Source organism: Cyprinus carpio, chromosome A12 (assembly GCF_018340385.1).
Source record: "Cyprinus carpio isolate SPL01 chromosome A12, ASM1834038v1, whole genome shotgun sequence".
NCBI classification, from domain to species: domain Eukaryota; kingdom Metazoa; phylum Chordata; class Actinopteri; order Cypriniformes; family Cyprinidae; genus Cyprinus; species Cyprinus carpio.
Genome location: NC_056583.1, coordinates 17,650,743 through 17,671,154, shown reverse-complemented (window position 1 = coordinate 17,671,154; position 20,412 = coordinate 17,650,743). Strand labels below are relative to the sequence as shown.

Below are 20,412 nucleotides of genomic sequence, written 5' to 3'. Positions count from 1 at the left end.
CGTCAATGCTGATGAGATATCCATTTCACTGGTCAAGATTTTTTTTTTTTAAAACATGCATGAACAAATTAACTCTCATTTCTGGCGGGACTCTAATGAGTAAAACTAATTTTGTGCAAGTTGACATAAAAGGATCCCTTGAATTCAAAAACAAAATGCATTTCTTTTCAAGCACAATCTCATCTGAGTGACCGGCTCATTAATTTTATCTCATCAGATGTGTTTAAGAGTAGAAACAGGCTAACTACAATACCGTTAGCAAAACAATTACCTATTGATACGCAGTATTGATACAAATGGCTATACAGATTCATCCTCATTGTGGCTGTCGTTAATTTCCACTATACTGTTTCTAGACAAACCAGAAAGAAAACTACACTAACATCTGTTTTAGTGCAATGGACATCAGCTGATCTGTATTCCCCGGGGTTTCGCTTCCATTTCCAACCCATTATGTCATCGCTATTGATAAGCGAGTGTATACTGAGTTACGCTCACACTGAGAGTTTGAGTGAGTCTGATGTGCGCGCACACACGCGCGCGCGCGCGGGGTGAACGTGTGTTTCAAATATCTGATCATTGTTAGCAGGGGTCGGTGTCACTCAGCAGGAAGTCTTCAGGGGGGAATGAGCTCTGACTATCTCTCCTGCATAGCACAGAAAAAGAAACAGCTTCAACCACTCCCTACATTTCTTTGACTCTCTCCTTCCTGCTCACACTAGCCCACCCGTCCCAATTATATCTCATTGTGGGTGAGCATTCATATCCCTCTCAATCCTCTTTCATTCATGGATTTCATTTTCCCACACCTTCCTCTTCCTCTCTTTAATGTTTCCATCCTTGTTATTTCACCTACCTCTTCTCTGGCTGTTTTCAAAGCTGGCTTTATTCCTCTCTATAGCTCTAGACATGCGAGAGACCACCTGCAGCAGAGCAGGTGAAGCTTTTGTGCTGACAAATCAACATGTGAAATACACAATTTTTTTTTTTTTTTTACATACGTGTGCGTATTTTGGAGTTATACTTGCAAAATGACTTCGACCACTGCTAGAAATGACTAAAAACTCACTGGAGAATAAGCTTCTAATATTCAGCTCCATGGCTCAGGAGAAAATCATACAATAGCGAGAATTGTTTAACTATCCTGAGCATGGGTAAAGATTTTCGGTCCTCTAGGGAAGGAGAGATGCTTGCACAAGCAGATTTACTGGTCCGTATTGACTCAAGACTTGAGAACCAGCCTCTGCCGCAATAAAAGGAGAGGGAGGGAATCTTATACAGCCAAATTTAAATTAAATGTAGATAGAGGTCATGTTTGCTAAAAAAAAAAAAAAAAAAAAAGAAAGAATGTAATGGAGAATTTTTTTTTTCATATCTCTGAGGATCTTTTTTTTTTTTTTTAAACGCTTGCTTGACATTACTGTCTGACAATCCTTTTATATTTTCAATACCAGACCTTATCAAAACGACAGTGGTTTGTTGTTAAAAATGAGGTTACAGATCAAGCTGCTGAACTGGAAACATGTTCTGCCTCTGCAATGGTTTTGTTCTGCAACTCCACACAGTGTGAGAAAAAACACTGTTTGCTAAAAAAGAAGCTATGGCTCAAACTTTTTCTATTAAATGGAAAACAAAAGCTGTGTGCTTCCCTAGTTAATTCCTAATCCAGCAAAAACAGACAGTAATGCAGCTAAACAGCATTCAGCAGCGCTAGTTCATGCAGTCAGCGGCCAAAGCGCACTCAAGTATAAGCTGTCACACACACACACACACACACACACACACACACACACACACACACAGATGCATGACACACAAATTAACTTAACAGGCATGCTTTACATCATGTGAAAATCAAGAACATTCTACACTGTTATCACTTAAAAAATAATTGTGTTCTCACATGCTTGTAGACATTAAAATGTTTTGAAGTGAATTGTATGAGAGACATTTGATTTAGGAAATGTGTCTATTTGCATACACATTAAATTACAATTTTTGTAAAAATACATTAGACTTTTGTATAACTGTAAAATGACTTGTTTATTTTTGGTAAAACACACTTTCCTTTCACTATATTGTTTTTGAAGCACACAAAGCTGTTTCCTTTAACTATTTTTATTACAGACCAGAGTCTGAGTTGAGACACAAGTGTGGAATCCTGTGAACAAAAAACAACAACAACAACAACAACAACAATAAAAAAAATACAAAGAAACAAATCTTATTACAATTCACTATCTACAAGATGTGCCGTGCCATGTGTGGCTACCATTTCAGCAGGTGAATAAAACCAAAGAATAGCAAAAGGAATAATGAATGGGATCCTGTAGAATCCCTGAGGGTGTGATAACTCTTTCTGAATCTGTCTGTATTATTTGGAAGCGAGTCATACTAAATTTGATAGATGGGAACAAGTCTGCGATTCTTTTTTTTTTTTTACTCTCACAGCAACCGAATTTGGGGGGAAAAAATCTGAAATCGCTGTAACAAAATAGCAATATTGAAATTGAAACAAACCCCAGCTAGCGCCTCAAATGCAACAAGCCCAATATGGCAGATATTTGAGAGACGTTTCTCACAGCTAATCAATTACGAGTGTACACAAAAACAAGCCCTGACATCTTGTCAATGACATCTGTTCAAAATCAGATGAGAAATTATAAGGACGCTCAAATGCGCAAGCATTTACAGGATGAATTCTTAAATACACCTTATTTGTATGCACAGACACACATGTATGTACACACACAGTGAACGGCGTTGGGACAGCAGAGGCCCGGACAGCTGGTGTTGTGTGTGTGTTTTCCGGGACAGCAACTGTTAAGGTGATGAGTGAGGAGCGATTTGGTAGCAGCATGAGGCAGGTTATCTCTCAACAGCCTTATCATTCTTTATATCTGAGCAATAACACACCGTCTAGAGGAAAGCAGCAGCCTGCCATCGCACACGCCGCCCATAGTAAAGCACACACATGGCCAAAAACAATCACAGCAGCCCCTCATGTGCCACACAATTTCCAAGCACCTTCAGAAAAGTCAGCCAATCCCCATTTACTAGAACGGACTAATTCAGTGACATCTGTCTACATTTGGCCAGTGAGTAGCTCACAAAAAGCAGAGACAGATTCACACAACTTCTGAAACAGAGAGTATTCAATACAATTAAACAAGAAGGACTTCAATACAGCTAAATTACAGTCCTGGGGTTTTAAAAACCTTTCGACAAAATGGAGTGAATTCTTGAATGAAAAAAACACAATTTGAATAGAGTAAGGGATGTGTGATTGACTCTGGATACAAATGGGGTGTTTTTTATATATATATATATATATATATAAACATAAAAATAAAAGAATAAAAATAGACTTGTTTTATAAAAAATATGTAAAAAATCAATTAACACTTACGGACACTTAATGTATACAATAAAAAATGAAAATAAAGATAAGCAAAAAAGTTTGAATAGTGTAATAGTATAAAAGCAAAATTGACACTGCAAAAACTCACATCATGAATGAAAAGACGGGAGCAGAGAAGGATGACCCCTGCCGAGGGCTTTGAGGGAGGAGGGATATGAGGAGGAGGGGATGAACACAATGCTAGCACGTGTCACCCGCAAGTAGCAGAAGAAGAAGAAGGAAGGAAGAGCGAGTGCAAGACGGAGGCATTGGGATTGCCTTACCTCAGGTAGGTAGAGGAACGCAGGGGGACACTGGAGAGAGTGAGTTAGCATCCCTGAGCCGGAGAGCAGAAGACAGCCTGTGTTGGCCATTGAGCACAGCATGTGGTAGCGGGATGTTTTGCGCATTAAGCTGGGAGATCCTCTCTCGCTATCTCTCCCTCTCTCTCTCTCTCTCTCTCTCTCTGAAACCCTCACTCTGCCTCTATTCCTTTTTCTTCTTTGTTTTGTGCAGAAGTCTTTTTGATTTTATCTGCTTCTCTTTTTTGCTGTTCTTTCTCTAGACTGTTTCTTTTTCTCAAGTGTTCTGGAGGTGGGCTGAACACGGGCGTGCGAGTCGTCTGAATGGTCCTGGGCCCTCTGTCATCAAGGCTCGGCTGCGCACTTTCACTTACACTCTTACACACGCACACACACATACGGAAGCCAATGTGAGCCCTCGGAGAGAAAAGGGGAGGTTCTGCCAGAGCGAGGGAGAGCAGGAGGAGGAGGAGGAAGGGAGAGATGCTGAGAGGGAGGAGGCAGGAGTTCCCGGGGGTATTCAAAGATCAAACAGACCCACTGTAGAAAATGAAGGGAATGTATAATGACATCACAACAGCTGATCTCGGCCATTAATTGCAGATCTCTGCAACCACGCGTGAGACAGCTCGCAAAACATTTGATTTGCTTTTGATTATCTTTTCATTAATTATTCACTTTAATCATCAGACTTCCTGTAAGGAATAAAATAAATGACACCTGAATATTCGACTTTTGTTTAAAGGGGTTTATTAGTAACAATTCTAAATTAACAATTACTCAATAATTCAAGGTGATCAAAGGTGATGGCCACCGAAGCCAGAGTCTTTTCCAAGGTTGGGGAGAGTGAGACAGCCCTAGGCTGGACTGGGATATGTGTTGGGTTCATTTAGGGTCTTTGGGGGGTTGATCTATTTCCCTTTGGATAAAGACACACCAGATGTGCCCCCATTATGGGGGAGCAAACCCCCACCGATGCACTGCACAACAGCCGCCAAAACACAACCACACAACCCATCCGCAACGTCCTTTGGTGGACCTTTATTGCTTTTAATAGGGTCTTTTTTTAGTTTGGAAGGAAATGTAGAGTGTTTGGAATGATGTACAACAGAAGGGGGAAAAATCCTTTAGCTTTTTCAGCGAAAGGAGGAAGAGACGAGCACAGCTTTAATTCACTTTTGATTATTCTTTTGATTTTAACATAAAAAAAACTCTGACCTTACTCTGGATCTTGATTTATTGATCTCTCAGCTAAGAGTTATAATGTGTGGTTTGTACAGCAAGTCTGCTTTATGTTTTCTTTTAGTAATTAAATTATAAATTATGGTCCAAGCGCTGTAAATTTCGGTTGAAAGTGAAACATTTCAGAGCACAAATAACTGAATATGATTTAACATAGAATCAATTTACTAAATGCTATTTAATAAAATGACTAAAACACAAAATAAAATAGTTTTGTATATAGTGTAAAATTATAACAACAACAACAAATAATAATAAAAACAATAATTTTCATAACTAAACATCACATTTTAATTTACATAAAGCAATTGTTTATTCAATTTATGTCCACCTAACAGTTGACACAATTTGCAAAAATGCTTTTATTCAATCAGATAAGAGTTATTTAAGAGATTAACAGGATTTTTTAAAGTTGTTTGCTGACAAATCATTGTAGTCTGCAAATAACAGTTCCATCTGCACAAATAATATAAAATTTTGGGAACTAAACATCAACACATGTTAACCTTTAATTTAATTTCTTTAATAATACACTAGATTACAAGCCATCATGCCAACTTCACCTCTCTCCACAAAAAAAATAAAATAAATAAAAAATACTATTATACAAACCAATTTTTCATTAAATTAATTTCCAAGTAACAGTTCACATAATTTGCAAATATATATATATATATCCATCATGCCAACTTCATATATATATACATATATATATATATATATTTTATGAAGTATGACATTTTTTATTATTATTTGAGAGCCATTTTCTGACAAATCATTATAGTCAGCAAATGTTGGTTCAATCTTTACAAAAGACACAATTTTACTAAGTGGGTAAAGTGGTGATTAAAAACGCCTGTCAGATCTGATAAAAATGTGTAGTATATCTATACTTGAAGTATATCTATATCCTGGTGTGTAAGCAAACTTGAACGTATCATAATTTAACACTGATGAGAAGTCTGAGATATTAAGCTCTTCTCTAATGACTCTTGCTATAAATCGCTTGTAACGTAAGCATGCAGTGGACGTGGTCATCTTTATCACAGAAAGTGCTAGCATGGGTGGAAGTGTGCATAGTCTTATGTGAACAAACCTAAATTAGGTGTGCTTGTATAATTTCACCAACATTTTGCAAATTTAAGGTGCAGAAACAAATCTTGTTCTGCTCTTTAGTCTTAGTGTGCTGTCACTACCCTGTTAACAGTGCTAATAGAAACTGATGAGACATCAGCTTTAATGAGCTGAGTGAGCTAAAGAAATAAAGATGAGTTCAATAGACAAACATTTTCACTAAAGCTAACTCTGACCATAATACCAGTGGACAACCGCAAACACTCATTAGTATTAAAGGTCTCTATGTCCATTTCTAGTTCACACTCATAATGGTCAAGTACTACAGTGCACTAAAGGAGAGATTACAGTCTAATACAGCATTACAATAAGAAAAACTGACAGCAATATATAAAACTCAAATAAAACCTTCTTGACAGAATCTAAACTGCTGCTCACCTTGTGAAATTATGATTTTTTTTGCTGCATGACTGAAAAATACATTGCAGTATTCTCAAACAAAGAACACACTGCTAAATTGATCTCCCCACACATGATGGATACACATACTCACGAAAACTGAAGTAAAACTTGAATATGTTATAACATGGATTTTTCACACTGCCGTTTCTACAAGCCCCATTTGCAGCCGTATAGACACTCAATCAGCGGGGACAACTGTAAGATCCCTGTTGGCACAGAAACATCAGTGCGGATGAGCATAATGACATAAGATTTCAGACTGTATCAATCAAACCACACACCACTACTTCAAAGCCATTGAGGTGCTGTGACTACCCTAAAACACACCTTCCACCAATTACAACAAATCACTTGCAATCACAGAAAGTAGATTGTGGATGTGAGCCAGGATGGGTTATGTGTTTCGATTCGCTTTCCTCTTATTTATGAATCCATACATCCCACAGGAAATAAAAACACACAGATGACAACTTTTTAAAGGGATATTTCACCCAAAAATGAATTCTGTCATCATCTACTCACCCTCAAACCTACAGTATATATTCCAGACAACATTGGACCACAGTGACCTTCATTGTATGGACTAAATAAATCAAATAAATAAATAAATATCTTCTTTTGTGCTCCACAGAATAAAGAGTCATTTTCACTTTTGGTTGAACTAACCCTTTCATTTTTTGAACAGCATAACTTTTCTACAATGTCTCAATGTGCCAAAATTCAAAAGTCTGCAACAAAAGTCATTGTTTTCAACATAAAACATTTCTCATAAATGAAATCTATGACACATTTCTCATGAAATTCATCCAAGAACAAATGATCTAAGATGTTCTACCATACATACTCTCACAGCTCATCTTTTACTGTCTGACGACAATTGTCTCATTTGCTTCGGATTTTATTTCTTTTCATAAAAAACATCCAAAACAAAGCTGTCATTCAAATCAAACATAACCAAGATTTCCAAGTCTCCTGAGCTATAAAAGAGTAACCCCTGAGCAATAAAACCTCCCCCTGAGATGCATCTTGGTGGATATCCTCAGATAAAATCTTCATAATCAATTATTTAGCATACATATATGTCGATCAATGGCGTATGTTGGTCATATCCTTGCAATTTTCATGTTATCCTGTGCAAATGAGGACAGAGGAATTTTATCATGTCTGTCATGTCATTTATCATCTCTGTAAAGATGCCTCTTCGAAGTTCACCGGGAAGTCTGAGATTTTTCAGACTTTTTTTCCCCCCAACTCATCTTTATGAGAACTTAAATGCCCTGTGACATTGAGAACTTCAAAGCAGCACTGCTGTAACTTCAAAGATGGTTTGAACTCTTTTTTTCAGCCTCCCCATGACAGAGAACGTCTTGTTTATTGACACAATACAAAAAGCCCAGCACAAAATATGGGCTTGAGGGGGTGTGGGGCGACATTGGGGCAAAAAGGTGGTACTGCGTACAGTGTCGAGGGATGGGAGGAATGAGAGTGGGAGGTGGAAGAGCATGTCTGATGCATTCAAAACAAACAGTCTTGAAAACCTATCAAGTCCCAGTGAGTTGCGGGCGCACGTAAAATAAGTGCATGCAAAAAAGCCAGTGGTAGTCTATTGGAAAGTGACTTTCACATGAGTCGTCCCTGGCTGGTACAGCCGCCGTTTGAAAAGGGGAATCAAAGGGGTTGAATCCTGACAGGGGGCTGCCACATTAGGCATACTTCTACCCTCGTCCCCTAAGGTTCTTATCCTTTGCAAAGTGGAACAATAGCAAACATGAAAGTCAAATGTGTCTCCTCAGTCTTGAGGTGATTGCACAGCTTACATTTATTACAAAATGCTGTCTGGTTTTAACACAGATTACAGTGTGTCCACGTTCAAATGTGTAATCACCCATCAATATCCCCCCCGACACAACAAATGTCCCCTATATCATCCATGGAAGCTGTAAATAAATAAATAAAAATAGTATAAACACACACTGTAAAAAATATCTGTAAACAAGGCACAATGCACTGTATTCATTTGAAGGATTTTTTTTAAACCGGTCTTTCCCCTGAATTGTGTTTAAAAAGTTAAAAGTGTTTTAAAGTTAACAGACAAAAATTAAAATTAATGGATAATGTCCAGGCAGAATATTACTAGTACATTTAATATATATATATATATATATATATATATATATATATATATATATATATATATATATATATATATATATATATATATATAATTATTTAAAAAATGTAAAATCATAATAATCTGAAGAACCTGTGTGACAGAAAGGTCAGAAGTTAAAGGTTCTTTAAGGATACATAGACGCCACCTTTATTTTAAAGTGTGAAAAAAGGATATATTTGGGCAAATCCTCTATTAGAGGCTCTTGAATTATTCAACAATAAAACTTAATTACTTGGAATTCTTAAAAATGAAAGGTGATTGAAGAATTGGGATATATGTTACACATTTGATAGATAGATAGACAGACAGATAGATAGATAGATAGATAGATAGATAGATATAGAGATTTTTTGTTTGTTTGTTTGACCTACCTACATTTTAAATTATACACGGCATTGTATTGTTTTTATATATTTATATATTTTTAAGGAAAATGCCCGTAACTTTACAGAAAAGGTGGTCATTTTCTGCCAGGAAAAAATCAAATCTATCCTTAAAAACATTTTAAAAATGCATTAGTTAAAAATGATTCTAAAAGACAGGAATGTTCCCCTAACTGAAGAATCACATGATGTATAAGAACAGCTGAATCAGTAGTTTTAACCAGTTCACTGAAACTGTTAAAAAACAGTGATTCACAGAAACGAGTCAGACTTCCCATTACTAGTAGGAAACACAGAATCCTGTTCATTCATGTTTGTGTATCCAATAGAATTAGAGCTCGGTTTAAAACCAGCAAAACGTCATAAATCAGTTTCACAGTTCCACAATTTTTCCCTCTCTTACTTCATTGAGTTTCAATAGCAGCCAGTTCACATGGAGGTCATGAGCATTGCATAAGGCAATGACTGTCCAACCACATTACCTGCAACAGTCCAAACAAAGCTGAAAATCTTACAGGGTGATGCACTAATCTGCTGTTTCACTGCAACATGAAAAAGCACAGTCTATTGCACTGGGGGAAGTTTCATCATATATACAACAAACCATTATATAGCTGTTGCTTATGACTACCTGAGGCTCGCTAGTCAAGACTGCTGGGTAAACTTATTGTCTCACATCTTGCTGAACAGCAGTGGGGGTCCACAATGAATAAACCTCTGGCATGATGATCGAGAGCATGTGCTTATTTTTTCATTTCACTGCAAGAAATTGAATTTGACTTCACACTGCGCCATATTGCATTAGCTCAAAGGGTAACTTGTGATTACCCAGAGTACAATGGGTTTATTAGGGCATAATTGAAAATATAATTGTAAGTAAATTGGCTCACTATTGTGCGAGTGTATTTTGAAGCAATTAGAGCTGAGAGGGGCTGTGCTATGAGTCGAAATGAAGGAGCTAATTATTGATTTGGGAAACCTGGACAGCATTTGGCACTTCCGATGTGAACCTGGGAAGCAGGAAAAATGAAAAAAAGGAAAAAATAATGACAGGTTTTCACATTCAACCAACCACATTGCAAATGCCACCAACTGTACTATAGGAAAGGTCGAAACTCAGAGAGTGTCTACATTTTAAATACCATAGAATGACCACAGAATGAGTGAGAGCATGTAACGTGTCCCTCAGGCATTAATCTCAATGTAAAGGTGTGAAGTTTCCAGGTTTAGGTCTCCAGCACAACCAGAATAGAATTAGGTTACAATAGAGCACCAGAGGGACAGGGCAGTAAGGAAGAGCCAACCCAGGGCGAATTATTCTAATATCTCTACATAATATCATTTGCCACAATGCTCTCTGTCACCCCCTCACCTGAAATATTGGTATGGCTTGCTGTTGGCGATGGGGCTGCAAAATCCAAAAGTAGCACCGATAAACAGAGTCCATGGCACACGGCACTATTTCTCATCTCTCACACCCCCCTCCCCCCACTCTCTTCCATATTGCCTTACAGGCCCAGGGGCCTACCGACCCTTTTAATGTTGAGCAAATCTGTTCAAAGTTCATCCATCATTCAGGCAGCGCACTGAGACAGCGCTCCTTCGGCCTCCTCTGCTGCTCCATCATACTCTCCATCACACAGTCTTTCCTTTTCTCCTCGCCCTCCAAAAAAAAAAAAAAAAACTTCAGAGACTCTGCATGCCTTTGAGGTGAGGACAGAGAATGGCGAACAGCACAGCCTATGAGTGCATACAATATCTTAAAACCAAGAGTCTAAAGTGACTACAACACCTCGGGATTTGTTTTGAAGAGGTACAGTAGAGTCTTCTGACATCATGTGGAAATGCAATTCACCAAAGCAATCTGGCTTGTTCTGGTTTACTTCTCTCTGACACCGAGGTACAATATATGCCTGATGAAATTTAAACTTACCTCCACCAGCATTTGCATTTCTGTGGAACAAATGTGTGTGATTTATTGAGGCTGTGGTGCACCAAGGGAAACTCGCTTGGCAGAAACGCCATTTTACCATATATGCAACCTGCTCCGGAGTGGATGTTTCAATTGCAAGATCTCAGAGGGAAAATCCCCCGCTTTGGTTAAATTGTCAACACATCTCAAGATGATTGCTAAGTGCACCCAAGAGTATTATAGCGTTTGCGTTAGTGCCTTACAATTTTTACGTAATACAAATCAATTCTTAAATTGTATTCACATACAGTAGGATTTGATTTGAATTTAATTGTACTTATTTATTTTTTTCAGATATGGCTTAACCATGTTCGAAGTATATTCATCTTCTGCTCTACTATGTACTGTAGAACTATATTTTGGTGACCGCATTTATAAAGGTGGTATACGGTACAGTCATTTAATTGGTGTACGTACTTGCCAATTACCTATTTTAATTTAGTTTATATCTACTTTTTGATATGAAAAAGGGTTGAAAGTAAGATGTTAATTTGGAAATCACTATTATTATTTTTTCATGTAAACTCTCTGAGACCCCAGTCAATCTCAACAGACCATGACTGTTGAAGTTGATCTCTGAGGCTGTAAAAAGTATGAAAACTGAGTGAAAAAGAAAGAGAACTGAACAGACAGAGGGTATCAGGTGGAAATGGATAGAGAGGGAGAGAAAGGTGGAGATGGAGTGAGAGAGGAAGAGCGAGAGCAAAAGAGAGCACCCAGATGGAAACAATGCACCTTGGCCTGCCTGACATAGCCCTATTACCATAAACTTCATTTTTCTCCCTGAACACTCAGTAAATAAGAGCGGGAATAAGTGAACAAACCCATCCAGTGTTTCGATGAGAAAATGTGAAGAGAGGAGGAGGAGAGGAGGAACAGGGGAGCAGCTGAAGGACTCCGGCACAGAGGAGATGCCTCGTACAATCAAGCACCTCTATAATATCAATCAAGCATGACGTATAAATTTTCTTTCTTGTGCTTGTGTTGATTTATCCTTAGCTTCGCAGGTAATTCAGCTTCCCTCCAGAGACCACGCACACTTGTTCTGTTCATATACTTCCTTTAGCACCCCCTTTCTCAATTTACATATGAAAAAAAGAAGTGTTAGGTTTCAATGGCTTCTCTCACTTCATCGTAGTTTAAAAATTCTAAGTTATCTGAGGACTGTATTTAGATGTACTAACAAGTTAAGTGATGCTACATGTGAAGGAAAATATATTGTTTTCATTGGTTCTCCAAATAGACAAGTAAAAAACAAATTTATGGTGGAGGCATTTGAGCTCTGCTGCATTGGAACAGGTGCGGAGGACGAGGCCTCTCTCACAGGAGTGCTAATATCTATTGGCACAGGCTGTGCAGAAGCGGGCCGCACAGCATGGCACTGCGCTCAGCCGCAGCGACGGGAAACAGCTGGTAATGTGGGGCGGGTACACAGGGGGTGGATGTTGAGGTGTTATGGAGGTTGCAGAAGCCGCATTCTGGCCTCCTGCTACATCTGAGCGGGTTCTGAAGTCATCCGGACCAGCGCAGCTATGTAACCAGCCAACGGCACATTCAGTCTGACAACAAACGCCCCTCCCTCACTTATTCTCTCTCACGCATTCCAAAACCTCTCTGTTCATTCCACCATTTAGTCACTACCCATACGATAATGTACCACAGTAAAGATAGTTTTGGCACCATGCTGTGCTATTAACAAATTCATTTGAGCCTCCACTGGCATTAAAAAATGAATTAAAATGACAAACAAAATCTAAGACCTGCTGCTACTGTTTATTTAAAGTCCCATTTTATATCATTTTTGTATAGTTTTACAGAAGCAACAATAGCTGAAAAAACCAAGGTAACAAATGTATTTATTTTACTAAGAGGGCAACAGTGGTCGTTTTGGCTCACTTGGGGTCCTAAGTTATATGAGCCAACACCAAAGTGGCGAAAAAGTTTTTATACAACCAGTACTTTCAAACCTTTTCCTTTTTTCTGCCTTGTATTCCTTTATTTATTTCCTTGCTGTCTTCCCTTTTCCCCATGATGCTTCCTTCTCCTTCTCCTTCTCCTTCTCCTTCTCCTTCTTTTCTTCATGTTTGCTTTGCTTTTCCTTTACTGTCTGTCTTCCGTTTTCCTTGGTGCCACACTTCTCTTTTTCCTTAATGCTTGCATTCCTTTTTACATACTTCCTCACGGCATTCCTTGCCCCTTTCCCTTGTGGCCTTCCTTAACCTTTTCCTTCTTGCTTTACGTCTCTTTAAATTTCTTTCATTTCTCTTTTTTTCAATCCCCCCCCCCAATGTTTCCTTTCCTTCTAGCCTTCATTTCCCTTGTCTTTATTTCCTTGCTGCATTTTGTGCCTTTTCTCTTCTTTTCTTCCAGCCTTCCTTCCCCTTTTCCTTCCTTTTAGCTTTCTTTCATTCCTGTCTTTTTTCCTTTTTCCTAAATGTTTACTTCCTGATTTCATTCCTTTTCCCCCTTCTTTTCTTCCTGCCTTACTTTCTTTTCCTAGTTGCCTTCCTTGGAAGCAGGAAGCATTGCTTCACCTCTTCTGTCTTTTCTTTTAGCCATCCTTCCCTTTTTTTCTTTTTGAAAAACAAAAAACATTTCTTTCTTTTCTCCCTGTAGTGAACCTGACAGCCAGTGATCACCATGCATCTTGTATGTAAAAGACAAAAAAAAAAAAAAAATGAAATAAATAAATAAATAAATGCAAAAAGAGTCACATGAAGGAATGCACATGATGTTATGGCATTTTTTTTTTCAGTTCAAAGTCTAGAAAGTGACTCACTTATCAAATTTAGACAATGCAGAATTTCTTTTTTTTTCTTTCTTTTTTATACCTACAATAATAGTTTTAAATATAAAAAATTGTGGAGCATGTCCCCTCAGTTCGAATTTAAAACAAGCTAGAAAGCTAATTCATCTGGGGCTGCACAGATCGACAGTGTGTAGATCTATTGGAAGACTACCACGGGTATAAAAAAAGTCATTAAAACGTGTTTTGCGGTAATTGGTTGAGTGAGCCAGGAGCTAGAAATACTCGACACGTGAGGAATGGAGCATGCTGGTCATGTCCTATAGTGCGGCATTGGTTAATAAAAAGACTCGTGTCACTACAGGCTACCGGCGATGTGTGTTTCACCCTCCAAAGGTTTAGTGCACCAGCAATTTATCGGCCGTAAGGCAAAAGCCACTCAGTATTACCAGCCTCCCGCACCACCTCCCCAGCCTCCCTCTATCTAAATGAATGGCATGCAATCCATCGCTTCGGATCCATTCAATTTCAGAGGGTTTTCAAGCGCAAGTCATTTTCTTCACTTAATATCACGAATGAATGTTCCGGAGAGACGAAGGAAGAGAGGGAATGGGGGAAGGGAGAAAATTTGGAATGTTATGTGAAGATTGACATGAAAGATTAATCTTTGATGGTGTCAGAATGTATGAATTTAAATTTAGCTCAAGTGGACATGGAAAAAAGGAAGGGTTTGTTTGTTTTTTTTGATTAAGTGGTGGGTCTATATATAAAGTTTATTTGGGTTGGTTCTTGTTATTCATGCATGTTTGGGTTGAGCCCATAATACAAAGATACAATCTCCACACAAGCATAAGACTAAATTACTTCCAGCAGATGATTATTAAAAACACATTGCCTCCCCTGGATCAGACTTTATCTCATCCGGCTAAAATAGACAGTTGTCATCTCGGGCAAATTATGTGAAAATGAGGCGAGATAGCAACTGTTTGATCCGTCTTCCACAAGCTGTTAGGGCAGTAATTCCCGCCCCAAAAGAAGGCTTGTTTACCACACATTACAGGAATGAGGAATGAATGGCAAATTAGCTGTGTGAAAAATGAAAATAAGACATTAACTGTGTGAGGATTAGGCACGGCGTATACATATGTATGATTACAAATTAAAGGCTTTTCTGCGCTCCCAGAGTCCCAAATGTAGTTATTTCAATGAAATGCATTATGAAATTGAATATTAGTTAGGCACACACACACAAATGAACACACATGCTAAAGTATCACTCCACGACCTCTTGGCGAAGTCCTCTCAGAGTCTTTGTGACACCACAAGGGGGACAGAAGGAGGTCTTAAAGGGCGACTTTAAACAGGGTCTTGTAGCTGCATTAGAATTCTAAGTATTTAAGTAGTGAGTATAAAGGGGGGTCCCGTGAGCCTGATCTCTCTAATCTACAAATGGCTCCTTGCTATTAAACTGCTAATTCTGGAGATTAAGGGATCCCTGAGAACACAATCCCCTTTCCCACTTTTTTGTGAGTTTGCTGAAGGTGTGGGTTCAAATATTAATGAGCTGGGAAAGGAAAGGTGGCAGGGGGGTGGGAGCAGAAATTAGAGATGTGGAATTTCACTGGGAAAAACGTGAACGCTGTTTTCCTCCCATAACATGCATTTGTATGTGGATGAAGAGTCTGTTCATTAAAGTATCAAACAAAACACTCACTTGTATGCAGTTATAAGCATGATTTAACAGTCAAAACACAGCAAACCAAGCACAGGCACGTGATGAGCAGAAACACAACAACAAACGAACTGTGTTCACTGCACCGAGAGCGGTCCTGCCTCGCTGGCAGCTCAGAGAAGCAACAGCATTAAAATTTAAATAGCTAGAATGATGATGGGCCAAATTCTAACAGTTGCAGAGCACAGCAAAATGATTGCTGCTTCTTTCTATTTGTTTCTGGTCAGCTGCTCTATCTGCGGTGGGACCCTGAACGTACACTGAGGTCTGTCTGCCTCCCCCACACACGCCGAAAAGGTCAGACGTGTTTCAGACTAGCGTCTTTAACGTGGGAACAAGCGCTCGTTGATTTCCTGTCCTCTCGCTGCCAGTTCAAAACAATTGTATGATTTGAATTGGGAAAGAAAGAAAGAAAGAAAGAAAGAAAGAAAGAAAGAAGAAAGAAAGAAAGAAAGAAAAAAGACTGAAGGAAGGAAATGAAAATGAAAAATACACATTGTGTCATGCTGTCAATGAACTATTGAATAGTACCTCACAACATTGACAACAGCAAATTAAATAATATTGTTCTTGATACGGACAGCAATAAAAAAAAACTAGATTTGCATTTCCTGAAGGAAATACCAATGCTTGCAAAGCAGGAAAGGAATTGCGTTAAAGTTTTAGTCTTTGCTCCTGCCTAAATGAAATGCTACTACTGTATATAACGACAGTCAGCAAGAGTCTTATTTTATGTCGGCTGTGTATGAGCAACCAACACACAACACAACACCGCATCAACAGTGTAAAGGAGGATAGAGATGGCTAAAAAGAAAAACATTCACAATTCAGTACGCAAATGTACTTAAGACCAATCACAATTCAGCAGGCAAATAATATTATGAAGTTACCACTACTTCCATTTTAAATCTAAGTAAATACACTGAGCAAATATAAAGTTTGCAAAATAACAGCTGGAATGATTTACAAAGCAAAGTTAAGCAGTTTGGGCTGAATCCACTGAAGAAAAGTCATTTGCATGGGTTGCTAAAATGTTTAAGGAATATTAATGCAGTTCTGCCTTGCAAGCACTGTTAAAAAAAATTGCATTCTCTATATATCTATTTGTTTTAAGCGTGTTGTGCAGCAAAAAGAGGCAATAAATTGCAAGAGAAATATTTATAATAAGACTACATTATATATCAACTGTGTAGAGAAATATTTATAATAAGACTACATTATATATCAACTGTGAAAACTCACAGACACACACACAACCACACACACACACACACAACACACACACACACACACACACACACACACACACACACTTGCACAACTATAAATAATTGTGGTGTTTGTAAAGCAATTTTAATAAGGTAAAACAGCCATTTCCCTGATTGTCTATCACACAATGTCACAAGCTGTGATTCATTTAGAGTCGGCGCTCTTTGAGGTCCCATGATCAAAGAATGACCCCATATAGAGCCTATTCATTAGGACGGCCTCTCCACCTTATCCGGTGTGCCAACACCGCTTCATGTTCTAATACCAAAATTCTATGCTGCTGGTTTTTCCTCATTACAAGTGCTATTATGAGGTATCTTTGCTTTGGAATCCAATTACTACATATGACATTAATTCCGACATAATTACCTGTGAGGTGCAAGCAGGGCACATTGAGGTGAAGTCGAATAAACGGGTGGCGAATGAGGGTTCGTGTCTAATAGGACAATCATTTGGACTAAATCTCATTATTGAATTAATGGAAGACGCTTGTTTTCAATCAGGCAAGAACAACAGGGTACGTGCTTTAATTCAATTAGATGTGCTTATAGGTGAAAAGATCCTCCTCTCAGGAGAGGCTGCGGCAGTGTTGATTCGCTGAATCAAAGGACTTGTTTGAGGGATGTTGCACAATTTAAAAGGCACTTGGAGAATCCTTAAATCAAACAGTGAAAAAGTGTTTTTTAACAGAAGGGAAAGGTGATGTGCACATAGCCGCATCATTCTGTCAGAGACATGGGGAGGATGGGAAAACGGCAGACCGCTTCCATAAAACCAGACCTATCGAGTAATCAATAGATCTCCAATAGTAAAAGTATGTTCTGCGTGAATCTGCTTGAAAGTTTTGGGCATTTCTGAAAGTTCAAATTGATATGATGATGACGGATAGCGGAAAAGCAGGTTCTGACTGATCAAAATGGGAATGTGTCTATTTCACGCAATGGTTTAAAAGATAGATCTGACCTGCAAAGTATCAGCGTTAGATCAAAAATGCTGCTGATCAGCAATGATGTGCAATAAATGGTGACTAGGATGCGAGGAAAAACACCTGCCTGTCTATTTAGGTTGTGTTATGACAGGCTGACATTTTCCTCATTTAAGAGATATGTGGGAAAAGAAGGGTTTATTCAGTTTTTTAACCCTTTTTAAAATTGACCGCTGAAAATGTTATTTCTCAAGGCCTGAGCAATGTTTAAAACAAGATTTTGAAAATGAAACAATGCTTTCTTTTGCACTGAAATCCAAAATAACTCACAGTAGGTCAATGTTTTTATTGTTTTGGTTCCTGGAATTTTTTTTTTAAAAAAATCACGATTTTATGTCATTAAGTGAAGTTGAATATGGTGTTGAAAATATTTAGCAAAAACAAATAAAAAGATGACTCCCAGTGGACTCACCACAGCAACGGTGTAGCACGAGATGCTAGTAAGCACAATTTACAATCCAAAATAAATCAACAAAAGTAAATAGTGGCTCTTCAAGATCATCACCGATCAGCTGCAAACCCTTAGAATTAAATTAAAAGAGAAATGTAAGAGGAAGCATAGAAAGGCTGATGTAAGACCTACAGGATTCCCATACTTTTTGACTGATGAATTTGCATTTCTTTTTCATTACTCTCCTCTAATGCTGGATTTCTTTTAATATAGAGTATTCAAAAAGAACAATTTCTAGCCTATATCATATTTTAGAGCTAAAAAAAAAGACTGAAAAAAAATAAAATAACTCCCTGATACTGCCTTAGAGTTCTCATCACTAGTCTTGCTCTGTAAAATCCACAAGGCACTCACAGAGCAAGAACAAGATCGTAAGAAACTGATATCACTGAAAAATATCCTCTAACAATTTGCAACAATTAGTCTAAGCTGAGAAAAACAAACTTGGCATTGTGCATTTCTCTTTGACCTGTTTCCTTCAGCTCCTTCCTTAAACCCTCTAGCATCAGCCCTGTTGGTTCCCGCTTGCTTCCTGCTCCCAAAACTAAATGGTAGGACATTTTAAAGGCTTTTAGACAAACATACCCAAACTGAAGGCCTGCAGATAGACCCCATTAGGCCAGTGGAGCAGCCAGCTGGAAAAAAGAAATCCTCAGTTGGCCTTGCGAGACCTTCTGAGTGTGGTGAACTAGTGAGCTCAGTGGCAAGTACTAAAAGTGACATATTGCGGCCTTTCTATTTGCACTTGGCTAAATGACAGCGGAGGGTATTTTACACTGCATTGCGTGTTTCTCCGAATGAATCCAGACATTTGTAACCATAATTTAGAGACTGGCCATCTAAAAGGCATTTTAGATGGAGCTGTTTTTCCAACAGCACATATATCTTACACTAAACAGACACTGTTATCAGTAAAAGTTCTACTATTTCCCTACAATTTACAACTACACTACCATTCAAAAGTTTGGGGTGAAATAAGTCTTTTATGATGGCAAATTTTCAGCAGCCATTTCTTTCCTTCAGAAATCCTTCTAACATGCTGATCTGGTGATCAAGAAACATTTCTTATAATTATCATCGCTGAAAGAAACAATGGTTGGTTGGAAAATGTCATATCTTTTTTTTTATCAGCCAGGGTACATTTATTTTTTGATGAAGAACAGTTTAATGTTGCATTTGCAATGTTGCATTTTCTCCCTGGCTTTATATTTATATAAAATTTGTCATAGTGATAGACTTACATCACAGTGACCTGTAGTTGGTAACCAAGAAAATTTTTTTATTATTTTTTTTGAGTTGGATTGGTTTATAAGTAAAATATGTGTTTTGAGTTGAATTTGGTTGCCAAGAAAATTGTTTTGGTGCGAATCCAAGAGCGACTGCCACTTAATGATCATTGATATAGCCTATACAAACTGGACAAAGGGAGAAAACACACCAGGTTCTGCGCAAATCATTAACATTACTGGGAAACAGTTCTGTATTGCAACATAGATCTGGAATGAAAGAAAAGAAAAATAATAGGGTTGTTCATTCATTTTGTTGTTGATTTGATAGAGATGTGGGCATTTCAAACGCCCGTTTGAAAGTGTACAAATGCTTTCTATTATTGACATTTTGATTAAACATTACGAGAAAAAAAAAATTAATGAATTGTTCATAACTAAGCTTGAAAACATGCATTTAGAAAGAAATGGAGAACTTCACACTAACCAAACAGTTAATGGTAGCCATTACAATTTTAACCAATAAAGGTGACATTCTTTTTAAGTGGACTAAATGATTGGAAAAATTAGCACAGGTCACCAGAGGTCAACCATTTTTAAATTTTACAATACAAATTAAAAATTAATCTTGTAATTCCCTGAGGCAACTTTAATGTTACAATATAGAAATTACATCCAAAACTATATTCTACATTTTAAATTATAGGAAAAAAGGGAGAAATTACATCCAAAACTATACCAGATTCTGTCACTTCAGAAGATTAGATAATTGTTATATTCATAGCACTTTAATGTGCTATTCAGATTCAGGTGAAGTGTGCACATAACACATATCTTAAGTCCACACACACACGCACATTTGCACACAGGCTGTGAACTGAGACATGTCAAGCTGTGGGTCCTTGCCTGGGAACAAAGGGGCAGGGAATAAAAGCCCCGCCCAACACAATCAAACAGCACATCCCTTTTCTGCATGACCTGTACACACCAGAGAG

The 20,412-nt window shown here is 38.0% G+C and overlaps 1 protein-coding gene across 6 annotated transcripts in view; it reads right to left on the bottom strand.

Annotated features, from left to right (window-relative positions):
* Positions 1–20,412, bottom strand: part of LOC109084704 (RNA binding protein fox-1 homolog 3-like) — a 200,661-nt gene that overhangs the window by 97,598 nt on the left and 82,651 nt on the right. Inside the window, exon 1 of one of the 6 annotated variants that reach the window (XM_042767924.1) lies at positions 3,685–4,094. The exons of the other annotated variants lie outside the window; for them this stretch is intronic. Within the exon in view, the coding sequence (XP_042623858.1) occupies positions 3,685–3,810 (126 nt within the window). The 5' untranslated portion in view covers positions 3,811–4,094. Of the gene's footprint in view, positions 1–3,684; positions 4,095–20,412 lie in introns of those variants that run through there. 6 annotated transcript variants of the gene reach the window in all.